This window comes from Anolis sagrei, chromosome 3, assembly GCF_037176765.1.
Source record: "Anolis sagrei isolate rAnoSag1 chromosome 3, rAnoSag1.mat, whole genome shotgun sequence".
Taxonomy (NCBI): Eukaryota; Metazoa; Chordata; class Lepidosauria; order Squamata; family Dactyloidae; genus Anolis; species Anolis sagrei.
This window is the reverse complement of record NC_090023.1, coordinates 274,170,790-274,194,870: the sequence shown is the minus strand read 5'-3', so window position 1 is coordinate 274,194,870 and position 24,081 is coordinate 274,170,790. Positions and strand designations below refer to the sequence as shown.

At 51.6% G+C, this 24,081-nt stretch overlaps 1 protein-coding gene across 1 annotated transcript; it reads left to right on the top strand.

Annotated features, from left to right (window-relative positions):
- Positions 1-595: 595 nt before the first annotated feature.
- Positions 596-16,231, top strand: LSG1 (large 60S subunit nuclear export GTPase 1). Its single transcript, XM_067466196.1, has 14 exons — positions 596-719; positions 5,112-5,238; positions 5,327-5,447; positions 5,647-5,733; positions 6,929-7,015; positions 9,776-9,836; positions 10,104-10,280; positions 10,904-11,296; positions 11,574-11,675; positions 11,983-12,126; positions 13,794-13,917; positions 14,157-14,236; positions 15,477-15,653; positions 15,784-16,231. The coding sequence occupies exons 1-14, from the start codon at positions 612-614 to the stop codon at positions 15,970-15,972; spliced, it is 1,977 nt and encodes a 658-aa protein (XP_067322297.1). The 5' UTR covers positions 596-611; the 3' UTR covers positions 15,973-16,231.
- The last annotated feature ends 7,850 nt before the right edge of the window (positions 16,232-24,081 follow it).

The following is a 24,081-nucleotide window of genomic DNA, read 5'->3' as shown; positions in this document are numbered from 1 at the left end:
AAACAGAGGCTGGATGGCCATCTGTCAGGGGTGATTTGAAGGGAATAGAGTTTAAGGAGATTCCATCTGAATATGAGGAAGAACTTCCTGACTGTGAGAGCCGTTCAGCAGTGGAACTCTCTGCCCCGGAGGGAGTGTGGTGGAGGCTCCTTCTTTGGAAGCTTTGAAGCAGAGGCTGGATGGCCATCTGTCAGGGGTGCTTTGAATGCAATATTCCTGCTTCTTGGCAGAATATGGTTTGGACTGGATGATGGCCCAGGAGGTCTCTTCCAACTCTAGGATTCTAGGATTCTATGAATGGCCTTGCAGCTTGAAAGCCTGGCTGCTTCCTGCCTGGGAGAATACTTTGTTGCGAGGTGTTAGCTGGCCTTGATTGCTTAATATCTGTTTCTGGCTGTTTCTCTCCCGGCGAGGGCCTGGCGCCTCCTGGCGGCCTCTTGGGGGCAGCAACGTCCCGGTACCCATGTGCGCGGGGGAGCAATTCCACCCGGAGCCTGAAGAGCGACGCGCAGGAGGCGCGCCTTCCCATTGGCCGAGCGCCGCTGCCGCCACGTGACCGCGCGGCGTGCTCCGGGAAAGCGGTCCCCTTCCTTCCTTCCTCGGGCAGCAACATGGGCAAGAAGAAGGCCGCGGCGTCGGGGGGTCCGGGCCTGGGGAGAGCCCTCCTCCGAGAGCGGGGACAGGGCCGCGGGGGGAAGCAGCGGGGAGACCCCGGATGGGTGAGAGAGAGAAAGAAAGAAAGAGAGACATGTCTTGTCGAAGGCTTTCATGGCCGGAATCCCTGGGTTGTTGTAGGTTTTTTCGGGCTATATGGCCATGGTCTAGAGGCATTCTCTCCTGACATTTCGCCTGCATCTATGGCAAGCATTCTCAGAGGGAGTGAGGTCTGTTGGAACTAGGAAAAAGGGTTGGTATATCTGTGGAATGGCTGGGGTGGGGCAAAGGACTCTTGTCTGCTGGAGCTAGGTGGGAAGGTTTCAACTGACCACCTTCATTAGCATTTGAAGGCATTTGAAGGCCTGCCTGAGCCTGGGAAAATCTCTTGCTGGGAGGTGTTAACACGAATCAAGGAACATGAAAGGCACTGCAGACTCCTTCAAACAGAGAAGTCAGCCATAGCAGAGCACCTGATGAACCAACCTGGACACAGCAGATTATTTGAGAAGACAGAAATGTTGGCCCACTCTCACAACCACCATGTGAGGCTACACAGAGAAGCCATTGAGATCCACAAGAAGCAGGTGGACAATGTCAACAAAAAGGAAGAGACCATGAAAATGAACAAAATCTGGCTACCAGTATTAAAAAAACTCTAAAATTACAACAGCAAAACAGTAGAGAGGAAACAAACAGGCACATCTTAACACCTCTCAACAAAACATTTCCCAGGCTCAGCCAGGCCTTCAAATGCTAATGAAGGTGGTCAGTTGAAACATTCACACCTAGCTCCAGCAGAGAAGAGCTCTGTGCCCCACCCCAGTCATTCCACAGATATATAAACCCATTTTCCTATTTCCAGCAGACCTCACTCCCTCTGAGGATGCTTGTCGTAGATGCAGGTAAAACGTCAGGAGAGAATGCCTCTAGAACATGGCCATATACCCCGAAAAAACCCACAAGAACTGAAAGAGAGACATACTGCTGGGCTTTGGCTTGGCGTCTTCAAGGATAGGCCGGGCCCACTCCGGTCCTCCTCCGCGGGTTCGGATGCCAGCTCCCACCCTTCCTCACAGCCGGTAGTTGGAGTCCAAAACCCCCGGAGGAGAGCCGAAGTGGGGCCAGGCCTGGCTGATGTATCGGTGAGCTTCAGTTAGGAAGCAGGAGGCTTTCCAACAGAGGCTGGGTGGCCATCTTCCAGGACTGCTTTGAACGTGCTTCTCCTGCATCAAGGGCCTGGAGTACACGCCCCGAGAGGAGAGCGCGGCTGAAGGAGCTGCCGGGCATGTTTAGCCTGAAGAAGAGAAGGACGAGACGAGGCAGGATGAGGGCCATGTATAAGTATGTGAGAGGAAGCCACAGGGAGGAGGAGGGACCAAGCTTCCTTCCTGCTTCCCTGGAGACTAGGACGCAATGGAACAATGGCTTCAAACTACAAGAGAGGAGATTCCACCTGAACATGAGGAAGAACTTCCTGACTGTGAGAGCCATTCAGCAGTGGAACTCTCTACCCTGGAGTGTGGTAGAGGCTCCTTCTTTGGAAGCTTTGAAACAGGGGCTGGATGGCCATCTGTCAGGGGTGATTTGAATGCAACATTCCTGCTTCTTGGCAGAATGGGGTTGGACTGGATGAGGACCCAGGAGGTCTCTTCCCACTCTAGGATTCTATGAGGCTGGATGGCCATCTGTCAGGGGTGCTTTGAATGCAACATTCCTGCTTCTTGGCAGAATGGGGTTGGACTGGATGAGGGCCCAGGAGGTCTCTTCCCACTCTAGGATTCTATGAGGCTGGATGGCCATCTGTCAGGGGTGCTTTGAATGCAACATTCCTGCTTCTTGGCAGAATGGGGTTGGACTGGATGAGGGCCCAGGAGGTCTCTTCCCACTCTAGGATTCCAGGATTTTTAACACTTCCATAATGCAATTTTAAGGTTCCTTTTTGTGGTGGGGGCTTCGCTCTTGCCAGGTCTCTGTAGGCCTGGGACCAGCGTGGAGATGCCATGGGGGGAGGGAATACAGGCACACGTGCCCCATGGCTATGAATTGCCCCCCCCCCCAAAACCCCAACAGGGAAGGGAAGTCCCAGGGAGGAGGGGGGGTCAGGCTTCCTTTCTGCTGCTCTGGAGACTAGGAGCAATAAGTTGTAGCAGGACCAAGTGTGTATGTTATCTTAGGTTTTTTACCCCTGAGTCTTATCCTTTATGATCAGACCATCCTGAATTAAATTGTGAAGATCTCAGGCGCCTTCATTCCCGTTCTTTTGGCACCAGAGGAAGGTCTTGTCCTTCAACATAGGCCATTGAACTGGGGTTGTGTGTATTCCGATATTCACAGCCATTGAGAGAGAGGGAAACAGGAAAAGCTTCTCAGCTAAAAACTCCTAGGACCCTGGACTTTAAAGTTTATAAAGTATTTTTCCCTGTTGAAACATCAAGTTTGTGCCTAAGAAAGATAACTCATTGTCAACAATGAATATCATTTCGAGTTACCTGTTGTGTTCTGGTCCTTGGAAGTTTTAGTTTCCCTAAAGGAGGGCAAGAAGCAATCCCCTGGGGACAGATGTCACGTTCATGCCTCCTTTTCTACGAGCTATAGCCTCAGGCGCGACGGCACAGTGTAGCCTGCAGAAGAGAAGGATGAGACGAGGCAGGATGGTGAGGGCCAGGGATCAAGATGTGAAGAGAAGCCCGAGGGGGAAGGGGGAGCAGGCTTCCTTTATGCTGCCCCGGAGACTAGAACGCAATGGAACAATGGCTGCAAACTAATAATAATAATAATAAACTTTATTTTTACCCTGCCATCATCTCCCCAAGGGGACTCAGGGTGACTTACATGAGGCCAAGCCCAGCAATTGCAACAATGCAAATATACAGCCTCAATAATACAGCAATAAAATATAATAAAAATACAAAAAATACAAAAAGCAATACAAAGCAAACACACAGTGCGATATAAAATCACAATAAGGAAAGGAAAACTACAGGAAAGGAAGGAGATTGACCTGGTAGAGAGAGAAGGAAGGAGAGTAGACCTGGTACACCTCTACGGTCTAGTAAGGAGACCCTTATCTCAACACAGTTCCTGGCCAACATGCACTTAAAAATCACTAGCGAAGGCACACTCTCAGGAGCGGCTCCTATGTTGTGGAACTCACTGCTGGAGGAAATTCGATCGGCTTCCATCCATGAAGACGTTCCTCTTTGAAGCAGCTTTTAATTGAAGCCAGGCACTTATGGATACAGAAGAATGGGGAATTTTAGATTGATTTTAAATTTTAATGTTCAATAATACAGAAAGTTTTTAAGGATTATAGAACCTCTAATACTTATTTAGTTACTTTTAAAATGATTTGTATGTATATGATTTGAGTCGCCTTGGGTCTGTCCCAGAGAAAGGCAGCACAGAAATTTCCATTGTAAATATATATTTTTTTAACATTGGTAGAAGAATCCTTAATACTGCCTCTTCCCGAATGTGTCTCTTGAGGCAGGGAGAGGCCTCGTGCTGCTTCCTTTGCAAACAAAGGGGAACAAAGCACACATCCAATGGACTTTTTAGAAGAAGGGGGAAGAGACTTCTATGTGAACATCAAGTTTCATAGATGGAAAACATATTTGATGTAAATACAGAAAGAGAGACAGCATGATAATGATAAAATGAGAAAAACACTAACCTACAAACAATCCAAATGAAAATTGCAGAACTTTGTTTGTAGATAAGAAAAGTTTTCATAGAATCATAGAATCCTTTAGTTGGAAGAGACCTCGTTGGCCATCCAGTCCAAATCCCATTCTGCCAAGAAGAAGGAAAATCGCATTTTAATGTGAAATAATCTGCTATGAAAAAATCAGTTTAATTTTCCTTTAGGTGCTTGGGCCTCCAATTCCCAGAAGCCCCAACTGACGGCTTGTCTAATGATCAGGAATTCTGGGAGATGAAGTCCAAAAGTCTGGAGGGCCTCAGGTGGAAGAGACCTGTTTTAACCTGCGGTCAGAGATTTGGGGAGCTGAAATCTAAAGCAGCTGGCGCCCACAGTTGGAAAACCCCAGCTCTGAAAACCTTCCAAGAAGCTGGAGGAAATGGTTTGGTGGTTGACCGGCCTTTCCTGCCTTCTTATGGCAAATTCCATATAAACACCTGAAAGGAACATACAGACGTTCCTTTTGCCAGGCTGTGAAGATTGCTTTGTTGACTTTGTGCCATTTCTGTAGTCACTGAAGGGCAGAAAGGCCATGGGTTACTGTATCTTGATGTGGTAGGAGAGCCCTGCCTGCTTTATTCCCCTCCTGTTTGGATTATGACTCTGGCTCTCTGGTGCTTTGCTTGTGGGTAAACAGAGGAGGGGCATTTGCTATGGAGTGGCCAGCTTTCCAACACAAATCTGAGTGACTCGCCTCGGAGCCCACTGTTGGCTTCAACACTTGGAAGTACCGCTCTGTGTCCTTCCTTTGCAGCTCCACACAAGTGACTTAAATGATGGCTACGACTGGGGGCGCCTCAACCTTCAGTCTGTCACAGAGCAGAACTCGCTGGACGAATTCCTGGCTACTGCAGAGTTGGCAGGAACCGAGTTTGTGGCAGGTGAGCTCTTTGCAAGGGTGTTCTTCTCCAGCTGGGTTACAAACCCAGCTCCCCTCTGACATTTGTTGTTGTTTCTGTTGTTCTGCAGAGAAATTGAACATCAAGATAGTTTCTCCTGAGGCTCGGACTGGCCTGCCGACAGCAGAAGAGGCCCAGAAGATCCAGGAGCTTCAGGAGCAGCACAAGCAATTCCTCTGCATCCCAAGGAGGTGAGTCCGCTGCAGCCCAAGCTCCTTCTGAGGATTTGCATTTTGTGCGACCAATGTGTTCTCCTGTATATGGGTCATGATGAACTTCAGAAGTCTCCTATATTCTTATCTCTCATTTTTCATGCATTGGCTGCTTTGAGAATGACCGTAAACATTCTCTGGCATGATGTCCTTTTTGTTTTGTGCATGGTTGCTCCAGGCCACACTGGAATAAGCAGACCAGCCCTGAAATGCTGAGCCAGGCGGAGAGGGACGGCTTCCTGGAGTGGAGGAGGCAGCTGGTTCGGTGAGTGCGTCAACCTGGGGGGTTCTTTGTGTGGCCTTGTGGTTCCTGTCCCACTGTAAGGGACAGCGGCATCTATCCATTCTCAATGAAACTGGGTCAGGATGCAATCTGGACAGGTACTGGCTCTGCAGAGATCCAGCGTGCCTTATGTCCAGGAGAGATCATATTCCTCCAACATCAGGGTGCCATTGGTGGCCCAACTTTGTGTCTTAATGTAAGCTGTAGGTTTTATATAGCAATATTAAATGATCACTCACAAGCCGCTTTTGCTTTGAAATGAATATATTGCTTGTATCTCTGCAGCAAAGTAAGACACTACTGACTTTTCCCCACCACCACTTCCTTTTATACACCTTTCCTGCCCATCTCCCCCTCCCCCTCTTCTCAGTGTCCTTATTAGAACTTGTTGCTTCACAAGTTCCAAAACAAGGTTTCCAGTGGCCTCTGCTGGCTTCAAAATGTCACAGAGAGAAAATAGAGGCAGCCAGGATGATTCAGTCAGGATGTCACGGAGGGAATTTGTAATGTCTTCATGCCGTCAGAAATTGACTCCTGACACCTACCTTGCAAATCTAGGCTCCAAAGGATGGAATGATGAGCCCAAAGGAAGCAAGTCTTGTGTCTGTAACTGCTTTCAGTAGAGATTTTGTACTAGCTCAATGGCCATTATTCTGTGGAGAGGAAAAAAGGCTGGTTCAGATACACTGGCCTCCCCCTTCAAGTCCTGCCTTCCCCCCGAAGAAAGAGCATTGTTTTCATCTGACTCAAAAACCATCTAAGAGGAGTTCAGGCAGACACTGAGCTAATGTGATTCCACAGTGGGAAGGGCCCTGTTCCTCCTTTCCCCTTGTGTTGTGGTCTGGTGTGCGTTTGTGTGGGAGGTGGGGGTTCCAGGCAGGTGCCTTTGGAAGAGCTGGTCCTAGAGGGGGGCAGCTTTTGGATGGTGGCATCCAGCTGTGCCCAGTGGGCTCTTCCCTCGTCTCGATGGAGAGGCACAGCCCTGCTCCTCTGTGTATTGCACTGTGATGGGTCCTGTTCCAAAACATTTCCCTCGCTAGGAGTTGAAGCTCTGCTGAATGTTTTAGCCAGAGAAGGTAGAAGGCGAGTGGTGCAGGTCACAACTCCTGGTGCCGTGGCATCGTGGTTACTCATTGAATGCTCCGGTGCTGATGTTTCCCTCCCTTGTTTCTTCCAGGTTGGAGGAAGAACAGAAGCTCCTTTTGACTCCCTTTGAACGAAATTTGGACTTTTGGCGCCAGCTGTGGCGGGTCTTGGAAAGAAGGTAATGCTCTCTGGCAGCCTTTGGTGTCAGAGGTCAAGCAGGTAGAATATATATGTGTGTGGGTGTGTCCTGAGATGTGTGTGTCCTCTACGTGGGGCTACCCTTGAAAACGGCCCGGAAACTCCAATTGGTCCAGCGGGCAGCAGCCAGAATGTTAACTGGGGCTCATTACAGAGAGAGGTCAACCCTCCTGTTTAAGGAGCTCCACTGGCTGCCGTTTATCTTCCGAGCCCAATTTAAGGTGCAGGTGCTTACCTACAAAGCCCTGAACGGTTTGGGACCACCCTATCTGCGTGACCGCATCGCTGTCTACGAACCCACACACTCACTCCGGTCATCTGGAGAGACCCTGCTCGTGATCCCGCCCGCGTCACAAGCGCGCTTGGTGGGGACACGGGACAGGGCCTTCTCCGTGGTGGCCCCCCGCCTCTGGAACGCCCTTCCGAAAGACCTCAGACAAGCCCCTACACTGGCAGTCTTCAGAAAGAATTTGAAAACCTGGCTGTTCAAATGTGCCTTCTCAGACTAGGAATCCCAGGACCAAATCCCAGAAGCACTTTAGTCAGAACCAAAACCACCTCACACTGCACATCGCACTTATATTATAATCCCATATCCCTCCGACACATCAGCACTTTTTAATCCTGTACACCTACTCCAGCCGGCTCAGTTTTTAACAATGTCTTGTTGTATTGCTATTGTATTGTTTTTTCTGCTTTAACAGTTTTATTTGCTAGGTATTGTATTGTTGTATTGTATTGTGTGGGCTTCGGCCTGTTGTAAGCCGCATCGAATCCTTCGGGAGATGCTAGCGGGGTACAAATAAAGTTATAATAATAATAATAATAATAATAATAATAATAATAATAATGTGGAGAAGGAGGGCTCTGTGATGGCTGTGTCAGAGTAGGTATCTCTCCAAATGTTGGACTCGCTGCATATAGTGCAGGAATAATAGTAATGATAATGAATGTAGTACCCGCTTCTTCCTGCGGTATTAGGTGGGATACAGCATCACTAAAACAAGAGATAAAACACTATTAAAAGACATACAACCAAGATAAAGAGTTAAAACACACATTCAAATCTGCAGATGAAAGGCAGATTAAAATTCACAACTTAAAACTTGAAACATTCCCACCTCGCTCCAGCAGACAAGAGTCCTTTGTCCCACCCTGGTCATTCCACAGATATATAAACCCTTTTTCCTAGTTCCAACAGACCCCACTACCTCTGAGGATGCTTGCCATAGATGCAGGTGAAACGTCAGGAGAGAATGCCTCTAGAACATGGCTATATAGCCCAGAAAAACCTACAACAATCCAACTTAAAACTGACCAGGTCAGCCTCTTGCCAGAAGAGAAGGGTTGTCAGTTGCATCTTCCATTCCAACAGCTGATCTGGCTGTTGCAGCTCTTCCAGCATGTCATTTTACATCTGATGCTGGATGATGGTCATCAGTTGGGTTCTGTCTGGTTGAAGTAAACATCCTTAAAAGGGACTCAGTGTCCAAAGAGGCCATGGATTGTATAGGAGATAGGTGGTCCTATAGGACACCTGGACCCAAAACATGCAGGGCTTCAAAGGTCAGCACCAACATGTTGTCGAAGGCTTTCTTGGCTGGAATCACTGGTTGCTGTAAGTTTTTCGGGCTGTACAGCCATGTTCCGGAAGCATTCTCTCCTGACGTTTTGCCTGCATCTATGGCAGGCATCCTCAGAGGTTGTGAGGACCTGACAACACTGAGGACGCCTGCCACAGATGCAGGCAAAACGTCAGGAGAGAATGCTTCTGGAGAATGGCTGTACAGCCTGGAAAACTTACAGCAACTCAAAACCAACACTTTGCCCAGAAAGTAACTGACAGCCAGTGGAGTGGCTTTAATATGGGTGTAATAGGCTCACTCCTGGATGTTCCTGTGGCCAATATGGCTACTGCGTTTTGAAGTAATTGGAGTTTCCACATTCAGTACAGAAATAGCCCAATGGAGAACGCCTAGCCCTAGTTGTCCACAATCAGTGACACAGCACAGCCATTTCATCCCATGCTCTTGTTCTGTAGCTACAATGTGCACGATCCCATTCCCTTGTCTTGTTTACAGCCTGGCCATGTCCTGTGATAGTGGTCACCATAGGTCTTGGGTGTTGTTCTGACTTTTAAATTGTTGTTTTGTACGCTCTGTGTTTTATTTTGTTGTATTGGCCCTGCCCAGTGTGATCATTTGTGTTTTAATGTTTGATTTTATATTGTTGTGTTGCTTATTTATTTATTTATTTATTTATTACTTCGCTTATATACCGCAATTCTCAGCCTAATGGCGACTTATTTACATTGGTTTTGTATATTATGTTATTTTCTGATTTCTGTTGTGTTATATTGTGTTATATTGTGTTTACTGTATTGATGGGTGTGTCCTCATGTAAGCTGCACGACTCCCCTTGGGGAGATACAGGCAGGGTGTAAATAAATTATTATTACTATTACTATTATTATTATTATTATTGTAGTTGTGTTTATTTTATGCTCTGCTTTAGGCACTTTGTGCCATATGTGAGACGCTCTGAGTCCCTTCAGGGAGATGGAGGCAGGATATAAGAAGACGGTTGTTGTTGTTGTTGTTATTGTTATGTGCATTGCAGAAGCCCAGCCTTGAGGTTTCCTTGTGCTGCTGCCTTTGCTGCCCCCAGCGGCGCTTCCAAAAAGCACTGGGGAGTGAGTGAGCGCATGAACACAGGCCTACCTTTCCTTTTCCCTTTGCAGTGACGTTGTGGTCCAGATTGTGGATGCCAGGAACCCCCTCCTCTTCAGGTGCAGAGACCTGGTAGGTGCCCCCTCCCCGTGTTCCCGAGTGGGGTTTATGTGGGGCAGTAGTTTTACTCCAGGCACTGGCAGCTCTTGGTCACTCCTGCCCTGAAGGATGCCTTCGGTGCCGGATAGACTTCCATTCTGTTCTCAGTCTCTCCTCCTCCTGCCGACATTTTGCCCTCCCTGAGTGGGGGTGGGTTTTGTGGAGGCGCCCCATCCCCTTCCCTTTCCCTGCTGGTGCTTCCCCGCAGCTGGCGATGGCTCTTGCTTCTGCCTCTTGTAGGAAAGCTATGCCAAGGAGATCAGCCCCGAGAAGGAGAACCTCATCCTGCTGAACAAGGCTGATCTGCTGAGCGAGGAGCAGCGTGCTGCCTGGGCCCAGTTCTTTGAAGAGGAGGGGGTCAGGGTGGTCTTCTGGTCGGCCCTGGCGGAGGGCAAGAGGCTGGCTGCACTCTCTAAGGTAATGCCGGGTGGGGGCAGGATGGGGGGCTGTTGCGCAGGCCAAGGATGGAACTGGGGGGGGGGGGGGGGTTGGCAGCTTCCTTGCAGGCAGTTCTCACTGCCTTTGGGGCTCTTCTTATAGAGTGTCCCCCACATGCACACATATTCTAGGGTCTTAAGACTTCAGAGTAGTTCAAGCCCATAGAATGATAGCACTGGCAGTTTCCCTCAAGAGCCATTGAGTCCAGGCCTGCTGGTGCTCTTGCTGAAAACCACCCCTGAAAGGTGGGCCAGGCAAGCTCTGTTAAAAACCTCCAGCCAAGGAGGGTCCACAACCTTCCAAGGTGCTCTTCGCACCAGGGTCTTCTTCCTCACCAGAGCTGAACACGGTGGGACTCCTGCTTCCCTCGACTGGGACACTCTTCTCCCGTTGAGGTTGCCTCACATTGCATTGGATTTTTTAATTGCTGCCGGATGACACTGTTGACAAATGTGCAACTTGAGGAGGCCTTGCAAATATTGCACCTCTGCACCAAGAGGCTGCAGCAGCCCTCTTTTTACATTTTATTATTATTATTATTTATTGTTTGCTGTGGAGGAGTCGTGCCCCACAGTGTTTGTCTCCTGCTTTCTTTTGTGCAGGGGACAGAGGCGGAGGGACCGGGTCTGGAGGAGGAAGCGGCTTCCTGGCCGAGGGAGGGCCGGACCCTGAGCAGCCAATCCGAGAGCGACCCAGGCTCCTCCTCAGAGGAAGAGGACTCCTCGGAGGAAGAGAGTGACGCTTATGAGGACTGCGAGGAGGATTGGGAGGGGGAGGAGGCCTGGCTGACGTGCTCCGAGGACGAGGGGAGCGGGGCCACAGGCGGGGAGAGCAGGGCGGAGCGCCTTGAGACCCCCAAAGGGCCCGGACCCCCGCTGCAGCACCCCCCCAGGAACAGCAGCCACTTAGTGCAGCGAGAGGAGCTCCTGCAGGTCTTCCGCTCGGTCCATGAAGGGAAAAAGACCGTCAGAGACGGGGAGGTGACTGTTGGGCTGGTGAGTCGAAGGGGGCCACGTCCCCCAGTCCAGTGGAACCAGCTTCCTTTATGGGTGCTGGGGGAGTGTGCCCCACATCTGCCTCCACATCTGCCTCCACATCTGCCTCCACATGGGGCCTGGGTGGGGTCAGGGGGGCCCCCAAGGTTCCCCTCAAAAGGGAGCTGGCCATAGTCCCTGCACCTCTCCCCCTCACACACACACACACACACACACTTCCATGGCCCGGTCTGGCAAGGTGAGGCTGAGTGCCTCCCCCCCTCCCTCCCTCCCTCAGGTGGGCTACCCCAATGTCGGAAAGAGCTCCACCATCAACACCATCCTGGGGAAGAAGAAGGTCTCCGTCTCGGCCACCCCGGGGCACACGAAGCACTTCCAGGTATGCCTGAGGGTGGCAAGACAGGCAGGCAGGCAGCGGGTGGGTCCTGTGTTGGCCCTGGGCGATGAGCAAAGGGGGGCTCAGAGGGGCTGGTGCCTCCCCAGTTGACGGCAGTCCTTCTGCGAGAGCTGCTCTTCCCGGGGCAGTGATCACACCTCCGCAGACCCCATCTGGGAACCCCCCTTGGGGCTGAGGGATGCTGAGGAAGGGCTGGCTTTGCCCAGAGGAGACCCCAATACGCTGGCTCTGTGCCAGAGAGCCCCCGTTCCCCGGAAGGCCCACCTTTTGGTTGTTGTTGTGTCTGCAGACGCTGTACGTGGAGCCCGGGCTGTGCCTGTGTGACTGCCCTGGCCTGGTGATGCCCTCCTTTGTTTCCACAAAGGCTGAGATGATTTGCAGTGGGATCCTGCCCATCGACCAGATGAGGGACCACGTCCCCCCGGTCTCCCTCATATCCTTTTCCTGCACCGAGTGGGGCTCTGGGTGTGTGTGTGTCAGGGGCTGGGATGATCCCAATCTTCCACACGGACTAGATGGCCCGTGTGACCTCTTTCAACTCTTCTATGATTTGTCTGTGTCACTTGCCTTCTTGCTCAGGGATTGTCCAAGCCTGGCCTCCGTCCCGACAGGAGCCTGGGCAGAGGGGGATGGGTCATTCCTGAGGGAAGGAGGGGGGAGGATAGCCAGGGATGCACCCTTCCTGGACTAGAGGTGGGCCAAGGTGCCCCTTCAACCTGCCTGTGCACCTGTGTTCAAAGACTGTGCTGGAAAGTATCGAGAGGGAGGGGCACTGCTTGCTTATGAGGACGAGAGAAGCTTGATGTGGGAGGGGAAGGGCGATGGATGGATGCAAGAGCCAAGACCCCTGAGGGAAGGGAAGAAGCCAACCTGGGTCCTGAGGGGAAGGCGGTGGGGGGGGGGGGGGAAGGGTTTGTTGACACTGCCCGCTGCTTCTTAGACCAATGGAGAGAGCTGGCCTTCAGTGTCGAGAGCCTAGGAGCAAAGGTCAGCTGGGCCAGGGAGGTGTGGGGGTCAGAACTGGGGAGAGGACCATCACAGTGGGTGTGGGGGGAAGGGGGGGTTCAGAGTGCCATGGAAAAAGCTGGAGAAAGGACCCCGACGTTGGGCATCCTGGGGACTTGGGGAGATTGGGCTGGGTGGAGAAGGGAATGTTTTGTTGGGTGTTGACTACAGGGCCCAGTGAGGGCCAACTCCTGGTGAAGCGGGGGGGGGGGGGGGTCCATTGCTTTGGCTGACGGGAACCTTGGAGCAGCCTCTGGAATCTGACTGTTGTGCTTAGGGCTGACTTGGCCAAAGAGCAAAAGCTGGTCAGAGGAGACGAGGCAGAGGAAGTGGCATGGCGGGGGCCCTGGACCAGCCAGACCACCTTCCAAAGGGAGGGCCCCCAAAAGTGGCTGGCCAGTGTCTTTGTGGGTGGGCTGGGGGGACACCGTGCTGGGCCCAAGGGAGGAGAGCCAGTGAGGGGGCACCGGCCTCTTGCCCTGGGGCTGGAACCAGCGGTTTTCGTACTTACTCTGTTTGGCCCAGGGCTGTTCTCCAGCTTCAGGCCCCCCACCCCTGGCTTTCTCTGGGGGGAAGAGTCCTGCAGGCCGCCCCATGGAGCCCTTTCAAGAGTGCAGAGAAGATCACACGGGGGAGGGGCTTTTAACTGGACATTCTCTTCAGGGCAGACTGTCTGGCCATCAGAAGGAGCCGGACAGAAGGAAGGCTGGGCCTCCCGGCCCATGCCTGCAGAGTGAGTGCTTCTGCTCTGTCTGTCCGTTTGGGGAGTGATCTAGAGTCCATCCAGCTATGGACTGGGTCAAGCCACGGGACCTTGCTTTCTAGGCCAAAAAGGGCTCTCTTCAGTGGCCACTGAACCAGGCTTCCTCCCAAATATTTGCAGGCGTCGAAAGCAGGTCCTCCTGATGCTTGGCCTCGTGTCTTGTGGGCATCTGTGGGGAGAGAGGTGGGACTCATTGCAGATGGACTGCATGGAGGAAAGAAGGGGAGCTTGTCTGGTCTTGAGGAGCCCCCAAATCCCTCTTGTCTTGGGGAGCCCCCGGCTTGCCCTAATTGCACCCATAGGCATCCTTGGTCCTTCCTTGACTCTTGAACGTTTGCCAGCGCATCCCCCGTTCCGTTCTGGAGTCAACCTACGGCATCAACATTGTCCGGCCGAGAGAAGATGAGGCGCCTGACCGGCCGCCCACCTCAGAGGAGCTGCTGACCACCTACGGATGTGAGTGGCTGCCCAGCAAGGCCGGGGTGTGAGCGTGCGCCTCTGCCTGGTTTGGGGACAGATGTTCCCCCTTCTGCCCGGAGAAGGAAGGAAGGAAGGAAGGAAGGAAGGAAGGAAGGAAGGGCAGGTGGCTCCCCTTGGTCCCTTGGGGATGCCTTTCCCTGAAGGCGGCCTGATCTGCCTCTTCCTTCCTTCCTTTCTGCTGCCCACCTCTCCCTTCTGCCCTCCACCCACTACAGATATGAGGGGGTTCATGACGGACCACGGGCAGCCGGATCAGCCCCGCTCGGCTCGCTACGTGCTGAAGGACTACGTCACGGTAAGTGCCCAAGAGGCTTCTGAGCATCCAGGACAGTGTCGATGTGGTGGTAAGATCTCTCTCTGCAAGCGCTGGGTGGGAGAGGAGACTCAGTGAAGAGGGGGTTCAGGTGCAGAGTGAGGGGCGCAGGGCCAAGGAAGAGCAACAGGGCCCCCCGCTTATCTTTCCCTGCTTGTCTCTTCCTATCCCCTGCGCCCAGCCCAAGGATCCCCGCTCCATAGAATAACAGATTCCCAGCCTGGAAGCTCATGGGGCGGGAACTGGTTTCTTCCTTCAACATTTAGAACTTCCAGCAAAACATTTTCCAAAGATATAAAAATAAAGAAGAGGTTTCCTCCTCCTGAGATCTGGAACGTCGGCTAGCACAATCTGCCCGGTACTTCTGGGAGAGGAAGCCCCATATACCTGAGACCCAAAGAGTGAGGAGGGCTGGCCCATAAATCCAGAGGTTGGATGTTGAGATTTGTTGTTGTTGAACAGCCTGTGGCTGGATGAGCAGGCCCCCCCAAGGGAATACATAGGGTCATAGTTGCAAGGGACCCCCAGGGCTCTGCAGCCCAACCCCCCTCTGTCAGGCGGGGGGATCACACACTCGTAGTGCCCCCAAAAGGCAGCTGCCTGGTCTCTGCTCAAAAGCTCCAGTGGTGAAGGCGCCACCAGAAAAGGCAGAAAGACATTCCACTGTCCAACAGCGCCGACAGCCAGGATGCGCTTCCGAATATTTAGGTGGGACCTTTTATGTTGCAGTTTGAACCCCTTGATCCATTTCATAGTTTTTGGGCCACCAGCAGCAGCAAACAGCCTTTCTTCCTCCTCCTCTGCCTCCGTGTGACCTTTCAGCCATTCTGTTCTCCTACCCTCTTCTTCCTCCTCCTCCTCCTGCTCCTCCTCTTCTTCTTCTTCCTCTTCCTCTTCTTCTGCTCTCAGCCTTCTTTTCTCCCAGCTTCACATACCCAGTTCCCTCTGCTGCTTGGTGTGTCCTCTTCCTAAGCGGATCTGGCGTTGGTGGCTCCGGCTCCTTATGTTGACTCTGGGAGGTGAGGAGAGGGCAGGCAGGTTCTGCTCTTCCTCCTCCTCCTCCTCCTCCTCCTCCTCCTCCTCCTCCTCTCTTGACTTTGCATCTGGAGCCAAGGGGATTACCTTCCACCCCTGCTGCTGAGGGCTTACAGAATGAGAGTTGGGCTGGGGGAGTGGAGCTGGCCAAGCTGACCCCCGCCTACCCCTTGCCTGGCTCTTCCAGGGCAAGCTGCTCTACTGCCACCCGCCGCCCGGAACAGATGCCCAGGAGTTCCAGCGCTGGCACAAGAGAGGCAGCCCGGCCCCCAAGGCCCCTCCCCCTGGGACAAGGGCACGGCCAGGCCGGAGCCGGAGGACTACGCAAGTGGACAACGGGGTGGATGCCGACTTCTTCCACCAGGTAAGGGCTCCCTGGAGGGGGTTGGGGAGAGAGGGTCAGGGGCCTTTGTGGAGTCCCCCTTGCTTGTGTTTGGGGCTGCAGCTCCCTTTGGAGCCCATCTCCCAGCATTGCCTCCCCCCTTCCTCTCCAGGAGGACATCCGTGCCTTCACGCGGGGCAGGCCATCCTTGGCGCTGGGCTCCCAAGGAGGACTCTCTGGCCAGCGGGGCCCGCCCAGCTCCAGTGCCAAGGAGGGCGGCCCAGGGAAGCCCTGGAAGAAGCACGGCAACAGGAACAAGAAGGAGAAGCTCCGTCGCATCACCAGGCACCTGCAGGCCTGAGAGGGGCCGGGCCCGCCGGGAAGCATTGGGGCAGTCCATCTGCCTGTGGGCAGCACCCTATCCAGTCATGGCAGCCCTCCACATCTCCTCCTTCACCCCACCCCTGGACTGCTTTTGGGGAGCTGGGACCGAGGGGGGGGGGATGTGCCTGGGGGACTCGGTGGTCCCTTCGGCCTCTGTTTCCAGGTCTAAGGAAGCTGCTGTGCAAGGACAGAGACCAAGCATTTCTCTCCTGGGGAATAAAGTTTTGTTACCTTTCTGTCTGCCCTCTTGTTCTCATCCCACGCTTTGTGCCAGGCCAGCTCTCCTCCCCTGGCCCCTTCAGCCCTGCCCAAAGCCCCCTCATCCCTCTCCCCCACAATGGTGGCCCTTGGGACCCTGAAGACTGGCGGGTGGGCAGGTGAGTGGTGGTGGTGGTCTACTTTCCAGGGGCAGTAGCGATCCCTCATTCCGTTCTCCAACATATCCCGCTTGCGCTCTGCGGCCTGCCCATGCCCAGCCTGCCAGTGGGATGCCAGACCCTCCTTTTCCCCGTGGGCCACCTGCTTCCTTGGAGGAGACCCCAGCAGTCCCTTTGGGCCTCCTCTGCTGGTGGGCCAGGGCCACCCATGGCACCCTTGAGGAGGGGGTTGCTTCAGCCAAATCCCCACCGGAAGATGGGCCCAGGAGGAGAGAAGGCTGGGGCCCTTGGGGGCATGCAGCAGGCCCTTCCCTTCTCTGCCAGGAGGAGGCACCCCAGGCCCCTGAAAGGACCTCCTCCTGCCATGGGGAGAACCTGGCCCCCAAAGGACTCCTTCTGCAACAATGGGGGTGGGTGGGGAGGAGACCCCTGCCCCCTTCCCCCCTCCTCCTCTTCCTCAGAGAGCCATTGGGTGGGATCCCAAGAGGAAAGAGGAAAGGGCTCTGTCCTCCTGGCTTTGTTGTGCTTTACTCACTGGGGGTTTTCTGTTGGGATCAATGGGCAAAAAGCCTGGAAATCTGTGGAAGTCCTCCTTTGAGGTTTATCCTTGTGCAAACCCCCCAGGCTGGAGGAATGCGATCCCATTCCTGCAACTGGGAGCAACCCGTCCTTGTGCCCCCGTGTCAGTTGCAGGAGCGTGGGAACACGCCTCATAAAGACAAGAAGGGAGACTTGAGCCTTGCGAGGTCAGCTTGAAACTACGTTAAAAACAAGGTTTGTTCCGGAAACAGTTTTAAATGGGAAAGATCTGGTCACCTCTTGTGAGATACTCCACCTGATATCTGGGGAAGGAAAACCTAACTCTCCAGGGGAGCCCTTGATTGTGCTCTCAGGGTCCATTGTTATTACAACAATTATTGCATCCGTCCCCTTGAGCGGTTGATCATGGCAAGGGCTGTTGACAAAATGCCAGAAGATGTGGAAGGCCAGCCGGCCTCCCAGTGAAACGTTGGGAAGTTTGTGTGTTCACCAGGTAATGCAGCAGTCAGGACTGATGGCTTATGTTAGTGTAAAGAAGTTGTTAAACTGCTGCCACCAATTGTGAAGAATACCGTTTTAACGCCACTGAATGCCACCAAATGTGAAGGTGCGAGTGGTAAAACACCCACTGCCACCTAATCTATGAGGGAAGCCGGGCAACGATATCAACCTAGGAGCTATTTTATAAAGGGACTGTTAATTACAGAAGGCTTTATTTATTTGATAGCGTAGCATTTACTTTCCTGGCTTGACTTTACTATTGCAGGCTGTTCAACTTAGGAGAAACTGTATCAGGCCAGGCTTGAGGAGAACAGTAACAAGTAGGCCTGGGTAACAATGGAAAAATTTGTTTCTAAAATCGATTCGTTTTTTGGGGGGTTTTGCGTTTCGTTATTTAAAATAATTACAAAATTTTCCTTTAAAAAAGTTCGATATTTACGAAATTTCGTAAATGTGAAAAATTTGCAAAACAATAACGAATTGATTTCCGAAACAATAACAAATTGATTCGTTAATGGCGGACGCGACCGCGCAATACGCTAAAAAACCTCCAAATGGGACAGGGGGAACTTCTGAAGCTTAATTAAACCAAAAACAACTATAAAAACCCTTAGAAAACCAAAAACAACTATAAAACTTGCCCCAGACATGCGGAAATAATAACAAAACGACCTCAAAATGATAACAAAACGAATACAATAACGAAATACAAAACATTTACGAAACGATTTAAAAATTCCTTTTTTAAAAAAATTGCTCCAGACTGGTTCGTTATCGTTTTGTAATTGAAAAATTAACGATTTTTTTTATCGAATTACCGAAACGAAACCGCCCAGCCCTAGTAACAAGTTTATTAGAACAACCAAGGTATATCAGATTTGATTGTTTCTTCACAAGAGGCACGAATCTTGACTGGTTACATTAGTAAGGTTTCATGAGTAACCTCAGGCACAGACTTCAAGAGGTTTCTATACGTATTTTTCCTGGACAACTGTCCCAACAAAACAAATAAGCCAAAAGGCCTATTCAACAGAATTGGCTCCCAGCCAAACCTTGATTCTTAACCCAGAATCAATAACCCCCTGTAGCTTTATCACTACCAGGTCCTTTTTTATAACCCCTTTGGTCACAAATTAATTCCCTGAATCTCCACCCAGAGATGCAGTTTTCCCTGTAGCACACCGGCTTACAGACTGCCACTTTCAAAAAGCTGCGCCGTGAAGTGATAGTTGGCTCCGCCCCCATTGCTATGGCAACTCAGCTCAAGCCACTACCCACCATCTCTAACAAAATATAATCCTACATACTTACAATTTATTAATTACTGTTTAAACAACACATAACCATAAGAATAGAAGTTACACATCGTCACAGTTAGGGATTTGCACAATGGCAAATGCAACGAGGAAATGCTAAAGGAAAGCAATGTGTGAAGAAGGAATGAGGCTCTTCCATGGGAACGATGCCCCTCTGGAGAACCTTCCAGCCTCTGCTGCTGCTGTTGCATCTAAGTCTGGGAGATCCTTGTATTCTTGATCTAAAAAGGAAGGTTATTCTGGCTGCCTTGTTGCAAAGAAACATCAACGCCTGCAGCCTTCACCGTGAGCGGAGCCATCACCCAAACCAGGCCACCCACAATCAGCAGATCCCAGAGACAAGCCTTATCACTTTTGATCTGCTTCCCGTTGTCCACATTATTGTTCAGTTCATCCTGAACTGCTGCCAAAGAGGGAAACTGGGCCAATTCCCATCTTCCGATATTGGTGGCACACAGCTTGGCTTTTCCAGGAAACCCTGCTGTCATCTCCTTGCTTGGAAAAAGGCCGCCATGCCTGCGCTTCCCCTCTTTTCTTCCATTCCCTTGCCTCTGAAAAGTGTCTCCACCGAGTCCCACAAAGCAACGAGATGAGAAAGGCAATCTTGAATTGCATTCCATTTATGTGATGAACTGTTTTTATTAGGGTTGAATGTGAGTGTTTTTGAAACCAGGTGTTGCCAGTGAACTACACATTGCATACCTTTCCAATATGCCACAAATCCTCTGTTTTTAAAAGTTTCTACAGTTTTGGGATAAAGCAGGATGGTTTTCCCTGATATTTCCTGTTCCATATTTAGTAGAACCAGGCTTCAGTCGTGTGAATTATTTACTCAGCCAAATGTCAAATTCAAATGTCAAATGTTGAAAGAATGGGCAGGTGATCTTCGGTTAGCCCTCATGGCAAGAGAACTGGGCATAAAAAAGCACAAAGGCCATATGGATCAAGGAACAGTTGTAGGTTTTTTCGGGCTATATGGCCATGTTCTAGAGGCATTCTCTCCTGACGTTTCACCTGCATCTATGGCAAGCATCCTCTGAGGATGCTTGCCATAGATGCAGGCAAAACGTCAGGAGAGAATGCCTCTAGAACATGGTCATATAGCCCCAAAAAACCTACAACAACCCAGTGTTTCCAGCCATGAAAGCCTTCGACAATCGATCAAGGAATACTTAAAGTGTAATGTTTTATTTAATTATTGCATTTTGTATAAATTATTTTTAAAATGTAATGAAACATGTTCTATTGAGCAACAAAACCTTTACATTGTGACCCTTTCTATAGATGGGGACGGGGGGCACAGGAAAGAATAAATGTAGTAAATAAATAAATAGTAGAAAAGGCTGCCTTAACTCCCATCTATTAATAAGCTTGCCATGTTTATTAATTGGCAGACATTCTGTTCCCCTGACCTATTGATCAGGAACATCAGACACACCCCAGGGGTGCAATAATATTTAATCTTTCAGCCTAACTTCCTATTTGTAATGGTGAGGATCCCGGTGGGGTCAACACCTGCGGGGACTGCCTGGCTCTGGAGGGCGGACTCCAAACTTGGTGGGTCTCCTTCTTTTGAATGTGGAAATCCAGAAGGTTTCTGGCCCCTTCTGCAAGGAAGAAAGGAGCTTCACTCAAACTCTTCTTTTCACACCTTCAGAAGCAAGAGCTCTTGCCTCTCTTCTTATGGTGGGGTTTCCTCACTGCCATATTGGCCACTTCCTTTTGGGATTGACCTCAGCCAGCGCTGCTCCGTGTTCCTCCGTGAAGCAGAAGCCCCCAGTTGCCACCTTGAAGTGAAAGGGTCTTTGAGTGAAATTTGCAAATGCTAAGCAAGGGGCTTTGAATGAAATTAACAGCAAAAGAGAAACATACCCTTTCTCTGTAGAAAAAGAGCAACACGGAAGAAAATGTTTTTAAGAAACAAGATGGTTGGAAGTTGCATTGTGGTTAAGTTCAAAGGTTGTGGTTAAGTGCAGAGTCTGCAGGTACAAGAAGGTACTTTCCATCAAACGGTCAAGGGAGGGGGCTGGAAAGAGAGTACTTTCCATGACAAAAAAAATGTTCTTGTTTACTTGAGGTTATATATCAGTGGTCAAAAGCCAAGGAGATGCAGCAGTCATTTGAAGGGTAGCATCTGCGTATGCTGCCAAGCTGTCCGGCTTCTTCATGGAGAAACTAAAATAAACCTTTTTTGATCTTTTTTGGGGGGGGGACTGTCTCCTTCCTTTTGTGCTGCCAAGATGTGGACCTAAGAAGACCCAATTTAGGGTCTCTAACAGAAGGACTTGTCCACACAAAATGGAAGAGCCTGCGATGGAGACGTCCTGGGGAGGGATGATGAGGCAGGCCCCTTTCCTTTGGGAAATACACAAAGCTCAATGGACTCTAAAAATCAAGAGGTACATGCAGGTGAAACATCAGGAGAGAATGCTTCTGGAACATGGCCAGACAGTCCAAAAAACTTAAAAGCCTTCGATAATACAAAAATCAAGATGTTTTGCCACTTGCTGCCCACGTTTGCCTTTGGCCAAAGGGGCCGCTCAGAGGTCCACAGGGAACAAGGGGAGCCTGGGAAGGGGGTTAGCCAAGCCTCCAGTGCCTGTTGTATGTTTTCCTTGGGGCGGGGCAGGGCAGGGGGACACACCCAACAGGTTTGGGAGGTCTGACTAGCTCCCTTTCCTTTAGGGAAAAACACAGCAGCAGGGGATGGGCATTTGGTCAGCCTCCTTTTGTTGGGGGGAAACACAACAGGAATATAGAGTTGTGCCAAAACGAAGAAGGGGTGCCTATCTTTGTGGGCCACTGACCCCATCCTGGAGGATTATGCCCACCCCTCTCATCCCCTGGATGGGGCTCCAAATGGGGCCTTCCCTGCTGCTGCCTGTCCTGCAGTGTGTGTGTGTATGTGTGCAGTGTGTGTGTGTGCAACTGAGATCCCCCCCCATCCTCCCCTACCCCATCTTTTCTTTTCAATGGGGCCATAAAGGCCGGATAACATCTCTTTCCAAAGGGCAGGGCCCGCCTGGCTCTCAATGGGCCTTATCAGCTCTGCTCCACTTTGGCCGTGGTCTGGGCCCCGCAAGGCCAGCCGGCCATCCCTTCCCCCGCCTCCCCAGTGGCCTCTGCAGCCTCGGCCATTGTGCCTTGAGGCAGGGCCCGTCCGCAGGACAATGGGGCGGCCGAGGGTGGGGTGCCCAGACCCCTGCCCCCCTCCCTGTTCCCCTCGCAGGCACACTGCTGCCGGTCAGCAGCATCCGCAAGAGCCGGGCAGAGGGCGCATCACCCTGTGCAGGGCCCAGTGGGACAATGGTGGCCAGAGGGGGGACAAGGCTGACCAGAAGGCCCCCCCCCACACCCCTCCGCTGGCTGCCGCCTGCCTGCCCTGCTCTGGGCTGCTCCCTGGCTTCCCTTCTGATAAGAGAGAGGCCTGGGAGCCAGGTGGAGCGCCTTCCAGGGAGACGACAATGCCCTCGACAGCCCCTCTGCCCCCTCCCCTTTGCAGCAGCAGACAACTCATGGTGGGGGACAGCAGGGCCCCCAAAAACAAGGGGGTGTCACCCCAATCTCTTTAGAGATGCAGCTTTAGAGACGCAGCCAGCAAAGCAAAGCAAAGCAAGGAAGCTTGACCTGGAAAAACTGGAATGAGGTGGAAAAGACAGGGAAGAGGAGCTCTCCGTGGTATAAATATATAAATATGTATAAATATGTGAGAGGAAGCCACAGGGAGGAGGGAGCAAGCTTGTTTTCTGCTTCCTTGGAGACTAGGACACGGAACAATGGCTTCAAAGTACAAGAGAGGAGATTCCATCTGAACATGAGGAAGAACTTCCTGACTGTGAGAGCCGTTCAGCAGTGGAACTCTCTGCCCCGGAGTGTGGTGGAGGCTTCTTCTTTGGAAGCTTTTAAGCAGAGGCTGGATGGCCATCTGTCGGGGGTGATTTGAATGCAATATTCCTGCTTCTTGGCAGAATGGGGTTGGACTGGATGGCCCATGAGGTCTCTTCCAACTCTTTGATTCTAGGATTCTATGGTGCCCCCCCAAATGGAGGGACCCTGAGCAGTGACCGCACATCTGCTCTTACAGTTCCATGGCTGTGCCACCCTCTTAGGTGTCAATTATTGCCAGGCTCAATTGGTTGAAAGACAGGTCATTTCCCATCATGGTCTGCATCCTCTGCCTCACAACCTTGCCCAGTTCCCATCAGGAGGAACTCTTCATCCCAAACCCACCACGTACAAGGGAGTGTTGACGCAAATAGTCAGGGGAGGGTCCAGCCAGGCTCCGGCTTATCAAGGCCATCTGTCTGCAGCACAGGGGGTCACGGGGGGGGGGGGGGGGGGGGGGCTTGAAGTGGGCCTGGAGTAAGGGGACTGCATTGCAGCAGTGGATGTGGCTCTGAATGAGACATGCCGCATTATCACGGGGTGTCTGCGCCCTACACCACTGGAAAAACTACACTGCTTAGCCGGTATTGCACCACCTGACATCCGCCGGGAAGTAGCAGCCAATAGTGAAAGGACCAAGGCAGAGACATCTCCAGCCCATCCCCTGTTTGGGTATCAGCCAGCACGTCAACGACTTAAATCTAGAAATAGTTTTCTAAGATCTACAGAGACACTCACTGGAACACCTCAGCAAGCGAGAGTCCAAAAGTGGCAGGCTCAAACCCAGAACCTCAATCAATGGCTGATACCCAATGAGAGACTCCCCCTGGGCACACAGAAGACAGGGCGACCTGGAAGGCACTGAACAGACTGCGCTTTGGCACCACGAGATGCAGAGCCAACCTTCAGAAATGGGGCTACAAAGTGGAATCCTCGACATGCGAGTGCGGAGAGGAGCAAACCACTGACCACCTGCTGCAATGCTACCTGAGCCCTGCCACATGCACAAGGGAGGACCTTCTTGCAGCAACACCAGAGGCACTCCAGGTGGCCAGATACTGGTCAAAGGACATTTAATCAACTCTCATACTCACAAATTTTGTAATCTGCTTGTTTGCTTTGTTCTATAATTTGACTGGTTGTTCTGACACGACAAATAAATTGCAGCAGGGGCAGGAGGGGTGGCTGTGCTCTGGGCTGGACGGGGTGGGTGGATGAATGGATGTGGTCAAGCCCTCCAAGCCCCAACCTGCCTGCAGCCCCTGAGGTGGATGAAGGGGGGGCCCAGGGAGCGGACCCTGTGGGAGCCTTCCCTGCAGCAGGTGCAAAATAATTCCTGCATTGTTCTGCTGGGTGGAAATGTGAATAATTAAAGGCTATTCATTAATACAAAAGATGACCCTCTAAAGGTTGCTAAAGGACTTCTAAAGGACCCTGGGAAGGTAAGCTTGGTTGAGGTTCTGGGTC